Source organism: Salvelinus fontinalis, chromosome 17 (assembly GCF_029448725.1).
Source record: "Salvelinus fontinalis isolate EN_2023a chromosome 17, ASM2944872v1, whole genome shotgun sequence".
NCBI classification, from domain to species: Eukaryota; Metazoa; Chordata; class Actinopteri; order Salmoniformes; family Salmonidae; genus Salvelinus; species Salvelinus fontinalis.
Window position 1 is genome coordinate 15,106,771 of NC_074681.1, and position 15,966 is coordinate 15,122,736.

At 43.8% G+C, this 15,966-nt stretch overlaps 1 protein-coding gene across 2 annotated transcripts in view; it reads left to right on the plus strand.

The window, feature by feature from the left end:
• The first annotated feature begins 954 nt into the window (after nucleotides 1-954).
• Nucleotides 955-15,966, plus strand: part of LOC129813765 (CDK5 and ABL1 enzyme substrate 1-like) — a 31,875-nt gene continuing 16,863 nt past the window's right edge. Inside the window, exon 1 of one of the 2 annotated variants that reach the window (XM_055866269.1) lies at nucleotides 955-2,021. In XM_055866269.1, coding sequence (XP_055722244.1) covers nucleotides 1,453-2,021 — 569 coding nt within the window. In that variant the 5' untranslated portion in view covers nucleotides 955-1,452. The remainder of the gene's footprint in view (nucleotides 2,022-15,966) is intronic. The other variant, XM_055866270.1, reaches the window with a different exon arrangement.

Here is a 15,966-nt window from a genome sequence, read left to right on the forward strand (position 1 = left end):
ACTCTTACCCTACGAGGTCCGGAGCCTGCTGGTTTTCTGTTCTACCTGATAATACATTTCACCCACCTGATGTCCCAGGTCTAAATTAGTCCCTGAATAGAGGGGAACAATGAAAAAAAGAGGTGGAACTGGCTTCGAGGTCCAGAGTTGAGTTGGAGGGATCTAAAGCATACCATAATTTCCCTCTGATTCTGTTATTCAATAGTCTGTCTAAAACTCCATTGGAATATGTATTTGTAGGACAGTGTGGTTGACTCGCCAGAGATCTGAGTAGTCATTCACCCCAAGGCTTTTTGCAGCTTGTCTTCTCTAAAGAATATTCAACTTGACCTAAAGAACAACCCTCCTCACTTACTCCTAAACTGCAGGAGTTTTAGGATACTTTCTGATAGAATCCACCATGGAAGCCTGGAAGGATTTTGAAGAAACACAAGGAGAGAACCACAGGGACATCCAGTGGTGAGCAGATGTTTTGTAGCCGTCCTAAACGGTCTGATTAACATAGCTTCCTAGATGTCCTCTTTTTTCTTATAAGCGGACTATATAAATGAAAGGGAAAACTAGTGAAAAAGTATTCACATAAACAGCTAATGCCACCCAGGTGGATTACTACACATTGGTGGTGAGCGTAGACTCACCACCAAATAGTACTATTTTGCATTGGTGTATATCTGCAGTGTTGTGATATTTATCTAACACCACTAGATGGCATATTTAGTCAAAACATGTCCAAACCTGACTACTAAACCAGACTAAACCATGTAAAACAGACAGATGGTGCAAATGTTGCAGAAATGCAGAATTGCATATTTTGGAAATACAGCATGTTCCATTCCTCAAAAGGTACACAGCCCACTTTTGGAAATACAGCATGTTCCATTCCTCAAAAGCTACACAGCCCACTTTTGTTTTCAATATCATGGGATGTTCTTCTAAAGATTCCCTAGTTACTTTAGAGAACGTACAGTGAAGATGAAATAGTTTATGCTTTGATCCCTTGGTAAATAGCCTAGGGCTATTAGGGTTACCCATTACTTCCGTGATATGAACCCCAAAGCACAATTTCCAAAAATGCATATTTCCAATCAATTTAACTGCTTTGACATGCAAATATAACACGTGGTTATCCATTAGTTATTTCTGAATGTGGCCAAAATCTGCTATACCTGATGACATTTTTATGTCATTTTGGATAACCAGTCCAGAAGTCTGAAGAGGGAGGGCACCGGAGGAAAATGAAAAAAATAACCCTTTCGTGTGTCCCTGAAAGCCTATTGGTCCACTTTTTTTCCCTGCTGCCACAATACTGCAGACACGTAACCATCCTGTTTTTAGTCAGTTTAAGCTTGCACTTAAAATACAAGGCTTTTACATTTGCTATCTACATAAGCACACTTTAATGTCATCTTGACAAAACCTCTGCTCGCCGATTCGAATCGCTGGAAGTGGACCATGGCGGCTGCCACGAGCAGCAATTCATCCACAACCACGCTTCAGATAAAGCATTCCAGTATCGAGCATACGTGGAAACGCATAGACCCTCGAAGGAGACAAGCCGCACTCTCTTTTCTCAGTAACATTTCTTTGGATGGTCGACCGGTGCAAGATGATGCCGACAATCAGATCGAAGAGGATAATCCAATTGAGTCGAGGACTAGACAGAGCCTGGTTTCTGCAGCAGAGCGTCCTCTGTTCGCGGCTGGCAATGGCACAGGGGTAGCGAACCCCACCGCTACCCAGGCGCTCGCTATTGCAAACCAGGCTCTGATTGCTAACGCACGAGATAGTTTTGGGATTGGTCCCGCCGCTGCAGCTCAAGCGTGTACAGATCCGGAAGGGGATGCTTTCGGCCCTTCGATTTTCAGTTCGCCTTTCTCTGCAGTACCAGCCGCGATTAGAGGCAGGCTTCAGACCTACACTCAGGGAGTTGTGCCTGCTGCCTACTCCAGGCAGGCTTCCCAAGGCTTCTGTTTGGAGGGAGGACAGATAGCCAGCTCTGTCCTGGAGCTGCAGAGATCAAGGTAGGGCAATTGTAGATATCTCCATCATGTAGTGTTTACATTCATGACATGTGTGAAGAAGATTACTGGTTGCCCATATTGGGAATGGGAATAGTGACACAGAAACCCACAGTCAATGTTTACACTGCACTCTCACAAATTATGCATGTCATAGGCTACAGTATTGCAACCCAATAGTGTCAACAATACAGGCTGGTTACAGTATTGCAACACTTATATTGCAATAGTCACTGAAAGTAAGGTACGAGTTATCTTCAGGAAGGTCTTTGTTGAGTGAAGCCACCAAACAGGATCCACACAGACCTGGGCTAGACTAATGTGTATCATCAGTTATCATCTCAACAATAGCACAGGTTTCTCCGGTCACATTTTGTACTAGTGCTGCTCAAAGGGCATCATCAGTCTTAGTCAGTCAGTGTACTGCTAAAGACAAGTTTATACAAAGAGACAGATTACAGCAAAGAGCAAGAGCCCTGGCTTTCTCTCAGATATGTGAAACTTAATATGCTGCTTACAACTGTGCACGTGCAGTGGCCCATTGATTTAGGTGGAATCAGCAGGATTAGATTGAAAAGGTCAACCATTGTGGAATCATTTTGATTAGCCTGCCTATTAACCAGTATGATGTATGTGCCCTCAAATAACAGAATGTGTAAAACATGTTATATTCATGGTAGCATTGAAAGGCATGTCCAGCAGGAAGGTGGACTTGTTTTCCCCCGTGCAGATACGGTCCCCTGTGCAGATGTTTTCCCATAACCTGTTGGGAGGACTTTACAAAGCTGCCCTGCACCTGCTGCCTTGCCCTCTCCTATGCAATATAAACAACCTGTAACCCAATACTCCTCAACATATCGGAACATGGACACCTTTTATACCTTTGTTTACTCTGTAGAGTGGACCAGAGCACAGGGAAAATCTGAGGCTGCCTGACACTCTGTCCCTGCCTATACCCACAAACACACACAATTATCTGTAAGGTCCCTCAGTCGAGCAGTGAATTTCAAACACAGATTCAACCACAAAGACCAGGGAGGTTTTCCAATGCCTTGCAAAGAAGGGCATCTAAATCTATGGCAAGACCTAGCAATGATCAACAACCAATTTGACAGAGCTTGAAGCATTTTAAAAATAATAATAGGCAAATGTTGCACAATCCAGGTGTGGAAAGCTCCTAGAGACTTAGCCAGAAAGCCTCACAGCTGTAATTGCTGCGAAACATGCATTGACTCAAGGGGTTGAATACTTATCTAATCAATATATATATATTTTTTAATATTCTTTTTTTTATCCACTAACATTACAGTATTTTTAACATAGTATTTTGTGTAGATTGACAAAAAATTACAATTAAATCCATTTTAATCCCACATTGTAACAAAAGTGAAGGGGTGTGAACTATACATTAACTATACATTCATGTACATACTACCTCAATTGGCCCGACCAACCTGTGCTCCCGCACATTGGCTAACCGAGCTATCTGCATTGTGTCCCGCCACCCGCCAACCCCTCTTTACGCTACTGCTACTCTCTGTTCAACATATATGCATAGTCACTTTAACCACATTTACATGTACATACTACCTCGATCAGCCTGACTAACCAGTGTCTGTATATAGCCTCGCTACTTTTATAGCCTTGCTACTGTTTTCCACTGTCTTTTACTGTTGTTTTTATTTCTTTACTTACATATTGTTCACCTAATACCTTTTTTGCACTATTGGTTAGAGCCTGTAAGTAAGCATTTCACTGTATTCAGCACACGTGACAAATAAACTTTGATTTGAATACTGTCTGAAGGCACTGTACATTACAATGATTCAGTAGTTAAACCCCCGCAGGTTATGGAATGCGGTTGGTCAAAGGAGGCTGCCCATGTAAACTGAATTATAAGCTGTTGAGTAATAACTAAGGCGACCTGTTGAGGGACCCCGGCCATATTCCACAGACACATCATAGATGGGCATCTCTCACACAGTGCCTGGTCTGTTTTCCCAGGGCAGCAGCTTGGTGGAAAAGTGGCCAGATCCAGAGAGAGAACCTTGGCTGGGAAGGGAAAGGCAGGACGCCCAGGCTTTCAGAGACGCTGCCCGGCCAGACTCTCCTTTATCTGTTTATCACCATCTTCTGTTCTTCACTCCACTTCCTCTCCCAAGGGCACCATACCAGATACTCTTTATTTCTCTCTCTCTCTTTCCTCGCTCTCCATCTTCCTCCCTTCCCTCTCTCATGGCCTCCAGTCCTGCTCCCAGCCAGGAATCCCCAACCCTCAGATCAGCTGCCAAAAGATACTCTGAGATCAGCGCTCAGAGCTGCTTAAAACCATCTTATTCGGTGTGCATTGATTCTAATGCATACAAATGATGGTTGGGTTTACATAGGCTGCAGTATTCTACTGCTCAAGCTAGACTCATAGACAACGGCCTTTTACATTCTAGCATAATTTACGGCGCCCACTCTGTCTTGCTGCTACTGTAAAGGTGTCAGCCCGAGGTGTGGATCTGTTTAAACCGCTTTAAAATGAAAAACCACATTTAGCTTAGTGAATGTTGTTGCCACAAAATCAAATTCCCATAAAATTGTATGGATTGACAGTTAATGCAGTAAATGATATTCTGCACTCCGTCTCCCCATGTTTTAAACCATTTTTCACAAGCTTACTACAGGGAGACTATGAAGCCAAGGGAAGCCATAGCAGAGAAACCACATGCAGTATAAACCATTACAATGGTCCTTTGCAGTTTTGTGCAATTGAGTCATATCCTTTTGGAGGTTGATTGTTGTTTGGTGAAGTAATGGTTGGCATAATTACATGATTATGTAAGCAGCAATCTTAGGCTAGTTTGCCTCTGAAACCCTTGTGGCTTGAACTGTAAGCGAAATCTCCAAAGCAGCTGCAGGATAGGCCTTTATGGTTAAAACGGCCACCATAATTAAACCATTACTGGTAATGAGTCTTGACATAAGAAAGATAGACATGATGGGCTACTCTAGTTCCAAAATGGAACTTGGAGTACAAGTTCACTAGTTCAAGTTCCACAATGCTAGTAGCACTGTTGTTGACCCTAAACAACATGCTATTTAAAGGGAAGGGGGAAGGATGGATTCAGAGTGGTTTTACTGTATGTCAAGCAACCAGAGCAACTAACCACAAGGTTCTGTGTCTTGAACAATATAGGTATGTGTTCTTGTCCTTTATCCATGTCTGCAGCAGTGTTTCCCCTATATTCATATATAGTTTTTTTTACAGCAGTGGCAAGAATTTAGCAGCGTTGGGACATATTTCTGCCGAGACGTGCTTTTAGAGCCCCCCCCCCCCTTGCCAAACACTGCTACAGTAGCAGGAAGAAATTCACTGTTGTTGCAGCATTGTTGTAAATGTGTTGGAGAAGAAAGACCGAAGGGGCTGAGAATAGCCTTTGTTGATTGGGGTTTTCCCCAAATGATTACATTTTCTTTGGCCTGTAATTGTAAGAAGGCTAGAACATTAGATTGACTTCCACTCTGTCACCCGACAGTGGAACGGGAAGACAATGTCCATGGCAGGCTGCCACTGGGCGTGCGTGTGAAACAATTGAATCTTTCATGTTGAGCACTACAGCTCCTTATCCTAAAAAGCGACAAGCATAGCTGTCAGGTTACATACCAATTGTTTTTGAATGTCCTCATAGGATGTGTATAGGAATGTTGTTAAGATTGATTTAAATAGACCATGCTTGAAATTCATTGAATGTGAACAGTGCTTGAAAATCAAATCAATTCAAGTGTTTGTCACATGCGCCGAATACAACAGCTGTAGACCTTAGTGACATGCTTACTTAAAGTTCTTAAACAACAATGTAGTTTTAAGAAGAAAAAAAATAACTCCATAAATTAAACAACCATTTGAGTAAACAAAAACACAGACAGATGGTGTCTTTCATGGGCAGCTCCACTTACAGATGCTCATTGTTGTTCTGTCAATATTGAAGGAGGCGATAATTGGAAGTAGCCTGGGCTCTGCCTTAAAGCTTCTGAGTTTCACCAGTCCTTGTTAACGTCGAAATGCTACTCTTGGATTGGAGTTGATTTATCAAGGACCTCAGCCACACGAGCGAGAGACTGATGAACAGCTTTTATCTCCAGGCCATCAGACTGTTAAACAGTCACCATTAGCCGGCCTCCGCCCAGTACCCTGCCCTGAACCTTAGTCACTGTTAATAGCTACCACCCGGTACTCTACCCTGCAGCTTAGAGACTGCTTTGCCCTATGTACAGAGTCATTGAAAGCTGGTCATTGCTGTACACACCTTTTCTATTAATATAATGTCTATACACACACATATATATATATATATATATATATATATATATACACTGCTCAAAAAAATAAAGGGAACACTAAGATAACACATCCTAGATCTGAATGAATGAAATATTCTTATTAAATACTTTTTTCTTTACATAGTTGAATGTGCTGACAACAAAATGACACAAATTATCAATGGAAATCAAATTTATCAACCCATGGAGGTCTGGATTTGGAGTCACACTCAAAATTAAAGTGGAAAACCACACTACAGGCTGATCCAACTTTGATGTAATGTCCTTAAAACAAGTCAAAATGAGGCTCAGTAGTGTGTGTGGCCTCCACGTGCCTGTATGACCTCCCTACAACGCCTGGGCATGCTCCTGATGAGGTGCCGGATGGTCTCCTGAGGGATCTCCTCCCAGACCTGGAAAAAAGCATCCGCCAACTCCTGGACAGTCTGTGGTGCAACGTGGCGTTGGTGGATGGAGCGAGACATGATGTCCCAGATGTGCATAATTTGATTTAGGTCTAGGGAACGGGCGGGCCAGTCCATAGCATCAATGCCTTCCTCTTGCAGGAACTGCTGACACACTCCAGCCACATGAGGTCTAGCATTGTCTTGCATTAGGAGGAACCCAGGGCCAACCGCATCAGCATATGGTCTCACAAGGGGTCTGAGGATCTCATCTCGGTACCTAATGGCAGTCAGGCTACCTCTGGCGAGCACATGGAGGGCTGTGCGGCCCCACAAAGAAATGCCACCCCACACCATGACTGACCCACCACCAAACCAGTCATGCTGGAGGATGTTGCAGGCAGCAGAACGTTCTCCACGGCGTCTCCAGACTCTGTCACGTCTGTCACATGTGCTCAGTGTGAACCTGCTTTCATCTGTGAAGAGCACAGGGCGCCAGTGGCGAATTTGCCAATCTTGGTGTTCTCTGGCAAATACCAAACGTCCTGCACGGTGTTGGGCTGTAAGCACAACCCCCACCTGTGGACGTCAGGCCCTCATACCACCCTCATGGAGTCTGTTTCTGACCGTTTGAGCAGACACATGCACATTTGTGGCCTGCTGGAGGTCATTTTGCAGGGCTCTGGCAGTGCTCCTCCTTGCACGTTTCATCTTCAATGCCCTTGCTGATGGTAGGCTTTGTTACTTTGGTCCCAGCTCTCTGCAGGTCATTCACTAGGTTCCCCCGTGTGGTTCTGGGATTTTTGCTCACCGTTCTTGTGATCATTTTGACCCCACGGGGTGAGATCTTGCGTGGAGCCCCAGATCGAGGGAGATTATCAGTGGTCTTGTATGTCTTCCATTTCCTAATAATTGCTCCCACAGTTGATTTCTTCAAACCAAGCTGCTTAACCATTGCAGATTCAGTCTTCCCAGCCTGGTGCAGGTCTACAATTTTGTTTCTGGTGTCCTTTGACAGCTCTTTGGTCTTGGCCATAGTGGAGTTTGGAGTGTGACTGTTTGAGGTTGTGGACAGGAGTCTTTTATTCTGATAACAAGTTCAAACAGGTGCCATTAATACAGGTAACGAGTGGAGGACAGAGGAGCCTCTTAAAGAAGAAGTTACAGGTCTGTGAGAGCCAGAAATCTTGCTTGTTTGTAGGTGACCAAATACTTATTTTCCACTATAATTTGCAAATAAATTCATTAAAAATCCTACAATGTGATTTTCTGGATTTTTTTTCCTCATCTTGTCTGTCATAGTTGAAGTGTACCTATGATGAAATACAGGCCTCTCTCATCTTTTTAAGTGGGAGTACTTGCACAATTGGTGGCTGACTAAATACTTTTTTGCCCCACTATGTGTATATATATAAATAAATATATATATATATTCTTTTTTACATCACACACACAAAAGTATGTGGACACCCCTTCAAATTTGTTGATTCGGCTATTGCTCGTTACTGACAGGTGTATAACATCGAGCACACAGCCATGCACATCCATTGGCAGTAGAATGGCCTTACTGAAGAGCTCAGTGACTGTCAACGTGGCACCGTCATAGGATGCCACCTTTCCAACCAGTCAGTTTGTCAAATGTCTGCCCTGTTACAGCTGCCCAGGGCAACTGTTAAGTGTTGTTATTTTGAAGTGGAAACATCTAGGAGCAACAATGGCTAAGCCACAAAGTGGTAGGCCACACAAGCTCACAGAATGGGACCGGGAGTGCTGAAGCACGTTAAAATCGTTTGTCCTTGGTTGCAACACTCACCACCGAGTTCCAAACTGCCTCTGGAAGCAACGTCGGCACAATAACTGTTCGTCGGGAGCCTCATGAAATGGGTTTCCATGACCGAGCAGCCACACACAAGCCTAAGATCACCATGCGCAATGCCAAGCGTCGGCTGGAGTGGTGTAAATGTCACTGCCATTGGACTCTGGAGCAGTGGAAACGCGTTCTCTGGAGTGATGAATCACGCTTTACCATCTGGCAGTCCGACGGACGAATCTGGGTTTGACGGATGCCAGGAGAACCATAGCTGCCCCAATGCATAGTGCCAACTGTAAAGTTTGGTGGTGGAGGAATAATCGTCTGGGGCTGTTTTTCATGGTTCAGGCTAGTCCCCTTAATTCCGGTGAAGGAAATTCTTAACGCTACATACAGCATAAAATGACATTCTAGACGATTCTGTGCTTCCAACATTGTGGCAACAGTTTGGGGAAGGCCCTTTCCTGTTTCAGCATGACAATGCCCAACTACACAAAGCAAGGTCCACACAGAAATGGCTTGTCAAGATCGGTGTGGAAGAACTTGACTGTCCTGCACAGAGCCCTGACCTCAACCCCATCGACCACCTTTGGGATGAATTGGAACTCAGACTGTGAGCCAGGCCTAATCGCCCAACATCCATTCCCGACCTCACTAATGCGCTTGTGGCTGAATGGAAGCAGGTTCCCGCAGAAATTTTCCAACTTCTAGTGGAAAGCCTTCCCAGAAGAGTAGAGGCTTTTATAGCAGCAAAGGGGGGACCAACTCCATATTAAATGCCCATGATTTTGGAAATAGATGTTTGTTGAAGAGCATACTCTTGGTCATGTATATTCCGCACTCTTACATTGCTCATTCTGATATTTTTAAAATGTCTTTCATTCTTGTTGGATTATGCGTTTATTTCTAGGTATTATTACTGCACTGTGGAAGCTAGAAACAGAAGCATTTCGCTGCACCTACAATAACATTTGATTTGACCTGCAGTTAAACATCAATAGCTGGTTGTATCAGTCTTGTTTGAAGTGAATGAGTAGTCTGGTCCGTGTGTTATTGTTTGCACGGGTGTGGAAAACATCCTTCGCACGTCCACCTCCTGGCTAGCCTGCTGTTGTTCATCTACAGTAGCTGGATCAGTCTGAGCGTCCCACTGAACAGTGGAAACTACTTTTCATGGGTTCAGTTCATCAGATGTGTACTGTACAAACTGTGAAAGAAAAACCTAGTAGTCAAAATAAAAATAAAATATTCTGTCCAAAAATGACATTTGCAGCAGTGATAAGATTTTGACCCAATGACATCTGGCACAGTAAACCATCTGTAATCGAGTGAACCTAATAATTTGTCATGGCAATAGATAGATTAGAGTACCTGGGATGAGGTCATGGTCACTTATGTTTCTAACAGATAGTGAGGGCGTTATTTGCTCTGCTGACTACTACAGCCTAGCTATTCTGGTTAACATGTTCTCCAGGGTGAAGGTGGAGAGACATTCAGAGCCCTTCTTTTTCCTCACATTTTGTTACGTTACAGCCTTATTCTAAAATGGATTAAATTGTTTCCCCCCCTCAATCTACACACAATAGCCCATAATGACAAAGCAAAAACAGGTTTAGAATTTTTTGCTAATTTATATAAAATTGTTTTAAAAAAACGAACATTTACATAAGTATTCAGATCCTTCTCTCAGTAGTTTGTTAAAGCACCTTTGGCAGAGATTACAGCCTCATGTCTTCTTGGGTATGACACTACAAGCCTGGCACACCTGTGTTTGGGGAGTTTCTTCAATTCTTCTCTACAGATCCTCTCAAACTCTGTCAAGTTGGATGGGGAGCATCGCTGCACAGATATTTTCAGGTCTCTCCTGAGGTTAGATCAGGTTCAAGTCCCGGGTCTGGTTGAGCCACTCAAAGACATTCAGAGACTTGTCACGAAAACACTCCTGTGTTGTATTGGCTGTGTGCTTAGGGTCGTTGTCCTGTTGGAAGGTGAACCATCCTAGTTGGAGGTCCTGAGCGCTCTGGAGCAGGTTTTCATCAATGATCTCTGTACTTTGAGAATGAGAATCTTGTTTCTCATGGTCTGAGAGTCTTTAGGGGCCTTTTGGCAAACTCCAAGCCAGCTGTCATGTGTCTTTTACTCAGGAGTGGCTTCCGTCTGGCCACTCTACCATAAAGGCCTGATTGGTGGAGTGCTGCAGAGATGGTTGTCCTTCTGGAAGGTTCTCTCACCTCCACAGAGGAAATCTGGAGCTCTGTTAGAGTGACCATCGGGTTCTTGGTCACCTCCCTCACTTACAATATAGCTGGGTATTTTAATTATCTTTATTAAGGGTGTCAATCATTTTTAGACCGCCCCGATTGCTCAGTTTGTCTGGGCGGCCAGCTCTGGGAAGAGTCTTGGTGGTTCCAAACTTCTTCCATTTAAGAATGATGGAAGCCACTGTGTTCTTGGGGACATTTAATGGTGCAGAAGTTTTTTGGTACCCTTCCCTAGATCTGTGCCTCAACTCAATCCTGTCTTTGAGCTCTACGGACAATTACTTCGACCTCATGGCTTGGTTTTTGCTCTGACATGCACTGTCCACTGTGGGACCTTATATAGACTGGTGTGTGCCTTTCCAAATCATGTCCAATTGAATTTAACACAGGTCGACTCCAATCAAATTGTAGAAACATCTCAAGGATGGTCAATAGAAACAGGATGAACCTGAGCTCAATTTCTCAAAACCTGTTTTTGCTTTGTCATTATGGGGTATTGTGTGTAGATTGAGGGGGGGAAATGATTTAATCAATTTTAGAATAAGGCTGTAACGTAACAAAATGTGGGAAAAAAGGAAGGGGTCTGAATACTTTCTGAATGCACTGTAGCTAAGACATGCTCTGTTCTGTGCAACCGATGAATGTGTCACCTCATCAGGAATGTTAAACTTAGCATGTTAGCGCAGCTAGCAGGCTAGGAATGTAAGCCTTTAGGCTAGCATGATGGTAGCCATCCTATCCATCACTCAGCATTCTCACTGGAGGATGTCGCCGGGTCTGATGGCAATAGACAGCAGTTGTCTATTGTGCTATACAGATACTCTTCTTGCTGTGCCGGGTGGAGATAAGAGTACATGGCCATTAAGAGAGAGAAAGAGAGAAGGAGAGAATTAGTGAGAGCATACTTAAATTCACACTGGACATCGGATAAGACAGGAGAAGTACTCCAGATATAACCAACTGACCCTAGCCCCCCGACACAAACTACTGCAGCATAAATACTGGAGGCTGAGACAGGAGGGGTCAGGAGACACTGTGGCCCCATCCGATGATACCCCCGGACAGGGCCAAACAGGAAGGATATAACCCCACCCACTTTGCCAAAGCACAGCCCCCGCACCACTAGAGGGATACCTTCACTCACCAACTTACAATCCTAAAACAAGGCCGAGTATAGCCCACAAAGATCTCCACCACAGCACAAACCAAGGGGGGGTGCCAACCCAGACAGGAAGATCGCGTCAGTAACTCAACCCACTCAAGTGACGCACCCCTCCTAGGGACGGCATGAAAGAGCACCAGTAAGCCAGTGACTCAGCCCCTGTAATAGGGTTAGAGGCAGAGAATCCCAGTGGAGAGAGGGGAACCGGCCAGGCAGCGACAACAAGGGCGGTTCGTTGCTTCAGAGCCTTTCCGTTTACCTTCACACTCCTGGGCCAGACTACACTCAATCATATGACCTACTGAAGAGATAAGTCTTCAGTAAAGACTTAAAGGTTGAGACCGAGTCTGCGTCTCTTACATGGGTAGGCAGACCATTCCATAAAAATGGAGATCTATAGGAGAAAGCCCTGCCTCCAGCTGTTTGCTTAGAAATTCTAGGTACAATTAGGAGGCCTGCGTCTTATGAACGTAGTGTACGTGTAGGTATGTACGGCAGGACCAACTCGGAAAGATAGGTAGGAGCAAGCCCATGTAACGCTTTATAGGTTAACAGTAAAACCTTGAAATCAGCCCTTGCCTTAACAGGAAGCCAGTGTAGGGAAGCTAGCACTGGAGTAATATGATCAAATTTCTTGGTTCTAGTCAGGATTCTAGCAGCCGTATTTAGCACTAACTGAAGTTTATTTAGTGCTTTATCCGGGTAGCCAGAAAGTAGAGCATTGCAGTAGTCTAACCTAGAAGTAACAAAAGCATGGATACATTTTTTTGGACAGAAAATTTCAGATTTTTGCAATGTTACGTAGATGGAAAAAAGCTGTCCTTGAAACAAGTCTTGATATGTTTGTCAAAAGAGAGATCAGGGTCCAGAGTAATGCCGAGGTCCTTCACAGTTTTATTTGAGACGACTTTACAACCATCAAGATTAATTGTCAGATTTAACAGAAGATCTCTTTGTTTTTTGGGACCTAGAACAAGCATCTCTGTTTTGTCCGAGTTTAAAAGTAGAACGTTTTCAGCCATCCACTTCCTTATGTCTGAAACACAAGCTTCTAGCGAGGGCAATTTTGGGGCTTCACCATGTTTCATTGAAATGTACAGCTGTGTGTCATCCGCATAGCAGTGAAAGTTAACATTATGTTTTCGAATGACAACCCCAAGAGGTAAAATATATAGTGAAAACAATAGTGGTCCTAAAACGGAACCTTGAGGAACACCGAAATGTACAGTTGATTTGTCAGAGGACAAACCATTCACAGAGACAAACTGATATCTTTCCGACAGATAAGATCTCAACCAGGCCAGAACTTGTCTGTGTAGACCAATTTGGGTTTCCAGTCTCTCCAAAAGAATGTGGTGATTGATGGTATCAAAGGCAGCACTAAGGTATAGTAGCACGAGGACAGATGCAGAGCCTCGGTCTGACGCCATTAAAAGGTCATTTACCACCTTCACAAGTGCAGTCTCAGTGCTATGATGGGGTCTAAAACCAGACTGAAGCATTTCGTATACATTGTTTGTCTTCAGGAAGGCAGTGAGTTGCTGCGCAACAGCCTTTTCATTTTTTTTGGAGAGGAATGGAAGATTCGATATAGACCGATAGTTTTTTATATTTTCTGGGTCAAGGTTTGGCTTTTTTAAGAGAGGCTTTATTACTGCCACTTTTATTGAGTTTGGTACACATCCGGTGGATAGAGAGACGTTTTATTATGTTCAACATAGGAGGGCCAAGCACATGAAGCAGCTCTTTCAGTAGTTTAGTTGGAATAGGATCCAGTATGCAGCTTGAAGGTTTAGAGGCCATGATTATTTTTATCATTGTGTCAAGAGATATAGTACTAAAACACTTAAGTGTCTCTCTTGATCCTAGGTCCTGGCAGAGTTGTGCAGACTCAGGGCAGCTAAGCTTTGGAGGAATACGCAGATTTAAAGAGGAGTCCGTAATTTGCTTTCTAATGATCATGATCTTTTCCTCAAAGAAGTTCATGAATTTATTACTGCTGAAGTGAAAGCCATCCTCACTTGGGGAATGCTGCTTTTTAGTTAGCTTTGCAACAGTATCAAAAATACATTTTGGATTGTTCTTATTTTCCTCAATTAAGTTGGAAAAGAAGGATGATCGAGCAGCAGTGGGGGCTCTTCGATACTGCACGGTACTGTCTTTCCAAGCTAGTCGGAAGACTTCCAGTATGGGGTGGCGCCATTTCCGTTCCAATTTTCTGGAAGCTTGCTTCAGAGCTCGGGTATTTTCTGTATACCAGGTAGCTAGTTTCTTATGACAAATGTTTTTAGTTTTTAGGGGTGCAACTGCATCTAGGGTATTGCGCAAGATTAAATTGAGTTCCTCAGTTAGGTGGTTAACTGATTTTTGTCCTCTGACGTCCTTGGGTAGGCAGGAGGAGTCTGGAAGGGCATCAAGGAATCTTTGTGTTGTCTGAGAATTTATAGCACGACTTTTGATGCTCCTTGGTTGGGGTCTGAGGAGATTATTTGTTGCGATTGCAAACGTAATAAAATGGTGGTCCGATAGTCCAGGATTATGAGGAAAAACATTTAGATCTACAACATTTATTCCATGGGACAAAACTAGGTACAGAGTATGACTGTGGCAGTGAGTAGGTCCAGAGACATGTTGGACAAAACCCACTGAGTCGATGATGGCTCCAAAAGCCTTTTGGAGTGGGTCTGTGGACTTTTCCATATGAATATTAAAATCACCAAAAATTTGAATATTATCTGCTATGACTACAAGGTCCGATAGGAACTCAGTGAGGAACGCTGTATATGGCCCAGGAGGCCTGTAAACAGTAGCTATAAAAAGTGATTGAGTAGGCTGCATAGATTTCATGACTAGAAGCTCAAAAGACGAAAACATATTTCTTTTGTAAATTGAAATTTGCTATCGTAAATGTTAGCAACACCTCCGACTTTGCGGGATGCATGGGGGATATGGTCACTAGTGTAACCAAGAGGTGAGGCCTCATTTAACACAGTAAATTCATCAGGCTTAAGCCATGTTTCAGTCAGGCCAATCACATCAAGATTATGATCAGTGATTAGTTCATTGACTATAACTGCCTTTGAAGTGAGGGATCTAACATTAAGTAGCCCTATTTTGAGATGTGAGGTATCACAATCTCTTTCAATAATGGCAGGAATGGAGGAGGTCTTTATCCTAGTGAGATTGCTAAGGCAAACACCACCATGTTTAGTTTTGCCCAACCTAGGACGAGGTCTCAATGGGGATAGCTGAGCTGACTACACTGACTATGCTAGTGGCAGACTCCACTAAGCTGGCAGGTGGGCTAGCAGAATGCTGCCTGGCCTGCACCCTATTTCATTGTGGAGCTAGAGGAGTTAGAGCCCTGTCTATGTTGGTAGATAAGATGAGAGCACCCCTCCAGCTAGGATGGAGTCCGTCACTCCTCAGCAGGTTAGGCTTGGTCCTGTTTGTGGGTGAGTCCCAGAAAGAGGGCCAATTATCTACAAATTATATCTTTTGGGAGGGGCAGAAAACAGTTTTCAACCAGCGATTGAGTTGTGAGACTCTGCTGTAGAGCTCATCACTCCCTCTAATTGGGAGGGGGCCAGAGACAATTACTCGATGCCGACACATCTTTCTAGCTGATTTACACGCTGAAGCTATGTTGCGCTTGGTGACCTCTGACTGTTTCATCCTAACATCGTTGGTGCCGACGTGGATAACAATATCTCTATACTCTCTACACTCGCCAGTTTTAGCTTTAGCCAGCACCATCTTCAGATTAGCCTTAACGTCGGTAGCCCTGCCCCCTGGTAAACAGTGTATGATCGCTGGGTGATTCGATTTAAGTCTAATACTGCGGGTAATGGAGTCGCCAATGACTAGGGTTTTCAATTTGTCAGAGCTAATGGTGGGAAGCTTCGGAGTCTCTGACCCGGTAACGGGAGGAGTAGAGACAAGAGAAGACTCGGCCTCAGACTCCGACTCGCTACTTAATGGGGAAAACCGGTTGAAAGTTTCT